The 3,263-nt window shown below is 43.5% G+C and overlaps 1 protein-coding gene across 1 annotated transcript; it reads right to left on the bottom strand.

Moving 5' to 3' along the window:
- Positions 1 to 201: 201 nt before the first annotated feature.
- LOC147423329 (uncharacterized) lies at positions 202 to 1,740 on the bottom strand. Its single transcript, XM_086501471.1, has 4 exons — positions 1,659 to 1,740; positions 1,528 to 1,547; positions 387 to 476; positions 202 to 306 (listed from the first exon to the last, which is right to left on the bottom strand). The coding sequence occupies exons 1-4, from the start codon at positions 1,738 to 1,740 to the stop codon at positions 202 to 204; spliced, it is 297 nt and encodes a 98-aa protein (XP_086357597.1).
- Between the last annotated feature and the right edge of the window lie 1,523 nt (positions 1,741 to 3,263).

The raw sequence follows: 3,263 nt of genomic DNA, 5'->3' as shown, positions 1-3,263 counted from the left end.
AAACTTAAAGTTTCACGACATCCACCCCTTTTGTACTTGCACATCCTCTGGCAAGAGTCAACTTTATATCCTCTTGCATCTGCAACATGCTCTATTATTCAATAATCTTATTTAGGATTATATGGTAACTCAAAAACTTGGTCTACAATGAGCATAGGCATCTAGACAACACTGAACTACATGAATCATACCCCGTAGAATTCACAGCTGGAGAACCCTTAGAACTGTAAGAACTGTGAGAACCTTGAGACCCCTTAGAACTCTAGGAGCAACACATTCACTGAGCTCATTGTCACTATTATTGCCCTGAAGTAGAAAAAACACGCTGTTTGAGTAGGCTTAGCAAAGCCAACAGGAGCAGAGAAACATATTGTACTCGTCACTACCTGGTATAGCCTCTCAATCCTCTGAATAACTGAGGAGAAACGGCTCATAGGATGAACAAACTCAATCTCTTTGGAAATCTGAGCAGCATTCTGCAGCATCACAGCACCTTAGTACTTGATTTGTGTGTCAGAAACGAAAAAGAAGTGTGCTTTCAATAAAAAACCACATATTGGCCACAGGCAAATTACAAAAATAATCAATCTATAAAGCTACAGCTAATCAATGGCACAATATTACACAAATCCAATAATTGTGCTCTTAACTGATAAGACAAAATTAGCAACACATAAACCATACTGACCTCATTCCTGCAAATACTTAAGACTCAATATCGATCCTTGGATAGGTTAGGTTAGTAAGTGCATGCAAGGTCAGGGAGAACAATTTTTAGCCAATGTTTAAGATGCGCCTCCAGAAGGAAAAAAAACCTCAGTAAATATAAGACTTTTGCACGCAATGAGTATCATATATGCCAAGAAATCAACTTCCAACAAGCAAAATACATTACATGCATACAGTAACACAACATACATCCTACAAACACGATTAGTTCATGTATTTATATCCTCATCTAGTATACCCCAATAGAATCTGTATTAAAAATTACAAAAAAATTTGAAAAATCACAGTTTTAACAGTAATAAGATACTTAGGCCAAATTGAGAAAACTCCAAATTTGCATACACCTCTAGAAAGAAAAACCACTTTTTTAGTATTTCTCAAAAGATTCCTTGTCGCCAAAGAAGTTTTCTACCGTTAAGGTTTGTAATTCAAAACCACTTAGTGGCGAGTTCAAATCGCCTTGAAGCATGTTCATATGAATGGTGATATAGTTTGGGTTCTTGCTGTTGACTTTGGACAACACACCTATGACGATGTCGAAGAAGAATCCTGGAATTCACTTCCATTCAATGACCTATCAAAGTGTTTATGCAAGGGATGCCTCTACATGTTTGCCCAAGTGGCTGATTATGTTTCACGGCAAGTATATGGAAGGAGTCTATTTTGAACACTCTTTGATAAGCAACTATGCACGACTGCAATGCCACAATGAAGACCTTACGCTTCTTGCAAAGCAAACCCATAACTTTTTGCACATGAGTTAGGACCTGAATGCGCAGGGAGCCTTAGCGCCCTTACCTGAGGAGCAACCCGAGCTTCTAGGGCCGGATGGGCACCAGCATTACATGCAACCAGGTTTTTACGTTCTTTAAGAAGTTACTTCCAGGAGACAAATGTGGTCTCTCCAGGCGTCAACTCCACATTGAAACGTCCTCCTGAAAGAAGGGAAAAGTCAAGGTCCGGCACTTCGTGGAAAGGGAGAAGCGATGCCTCTCCATCAGATCCAGCCATCTTCGTTTAATGCAGTTCTTAATGCTCGGCATGCATCATCATGTCAAGCACACCATATTGCAGGACTTGATTATGCCTCGACATTGTTCTGCGTGAGCCAGCGACGAGAGCGACGAGCGGGAAATAATAGTCTTAAAAACGAAGCGAAAGCTTCACAATGACGTTCTGTGGAACGAGTAGAGCAAAAGACGGTGCGACGACCTGAACGCTACGGGTTCGGGGGTACCAGCTGATAGAAAATTAAAAAATAATGGCAGTAGGTGTTACACATTTTTGAAAAGGAAATAAAGAGAAGAATCTTCAAAGATCTTCTATCTCTAGCTTTGGGAGTTTGACTACGTGGAATTCCATTGGAGCTGTCGTCCATGCATGAGCCTCTCTCTCTCTCTCTCTCTCTCTCTCTCTCTCTCCTACCAATAGGACTTACCAAGAAGGGACGAGTGAGAAAAAGGCGAAACAGAAGGCAGAGGGAGAGAAAGGCGAAACAGAACGCAGGGAAAGCAAGCAAGAGAGATCTGGTTTTGTTGCATTAAAGGTGAGAGAGGGGAAGGGAGAAGGTGAAGCGGAAAGCAAGAGAGAGAGATCTCGTTTTCCTGTGTTAGGACTCACGGGTGTAAGAGGGAGGAGGAAGGCAAAGCAGAAGGGAGGGGAAGCAGGAGGTAAAGGCGCAGGAGAAGTCGTGGCAGCATAAGGCAAGGTGCATAAGACGGAGGCCATCTAGACGGGGTGAGAGAATATTCGCCCGTAATTGATTTTCTTTTAGATAGAGCCAGTAGGTCTCCCCAATCTCAGAAAAAGTAAAAACTTTGAGAAAACATGGAATATTCCATGAAAAAGCAATGAAAAGATGGAATTTCAAAAAGTGTTAAAGGTCAGGTGAAAAGAATTTGGAAGGTAAAAAGATCTCTCTCTCTCTCTCTCTCTCTCTCCATATGTGAGCAGGGCAATAAGCAGTGCGTTAATGCAGTAGATGTCGCAAGCATTGTGTCTTTGTTGTGTGTCTATTGTGTGTCAAAGCCAAATGGAGATAGAGCGCCAGTTGGTAGTGTGGATGCTGTGTCTGTGCACATGGTGTGTGAAGCGGAGGGAGTTTGACTCTATTGGAGCCTGGAAGTACGACAGCAATGCCAGGATACGCAGTGCATGGGAGAGGACAAAGCTCAATCAAAGAGGGAGGGTTGTTGTGTCCTCAATGCAGGGCACCGATTGGACTAGACTCGATTGCATAGGGCAGCTCGGTTGGGGGGCATCATGGGCTCGTTGCCAGCTATGGGTGAAGGCAGAGAGAGGGAGATCAAGGGATGTGGGGGGCAAAGAGAGAGAGAGAGAGAGAGGTCAAGGGAGAGTGGAGAGTCCATAGAGTAGGCTGCCAAGAGGGCTATTGCACAGAGGGCGGAGGGGACCATAGAGGGCACGAAGGGAGTGACAATTGTTTAATATTTGGCATTTCAGTAGTGCTGGGTGAAGGCCATGCTAGGAGAAGTAAGCGAGCAAGGCGAAGAGTGGACATGGCAGCCTATCGC

Source organism: Adiantum capillus-veneris, chromosome 26, assembly GCF_014529385.1.
Source record: "Adiantum capillus-veneris isolate H3 chromosome 26, ASM1452938v2, whole genome shotgun sequence".
Taxonomy (NCBI): domain Eukaryota; kingdom Viridiplantae; phylum Streptophyta; class Polypodiopsida; order Polypodiales; family Pteridaceae; genus Adiantum; species Adiantum capillus-veneris.
Note: the sequence above shows the minus strand (reverse complement) of the source record. Positions and strands in the feature narration are given on the sequence as shown.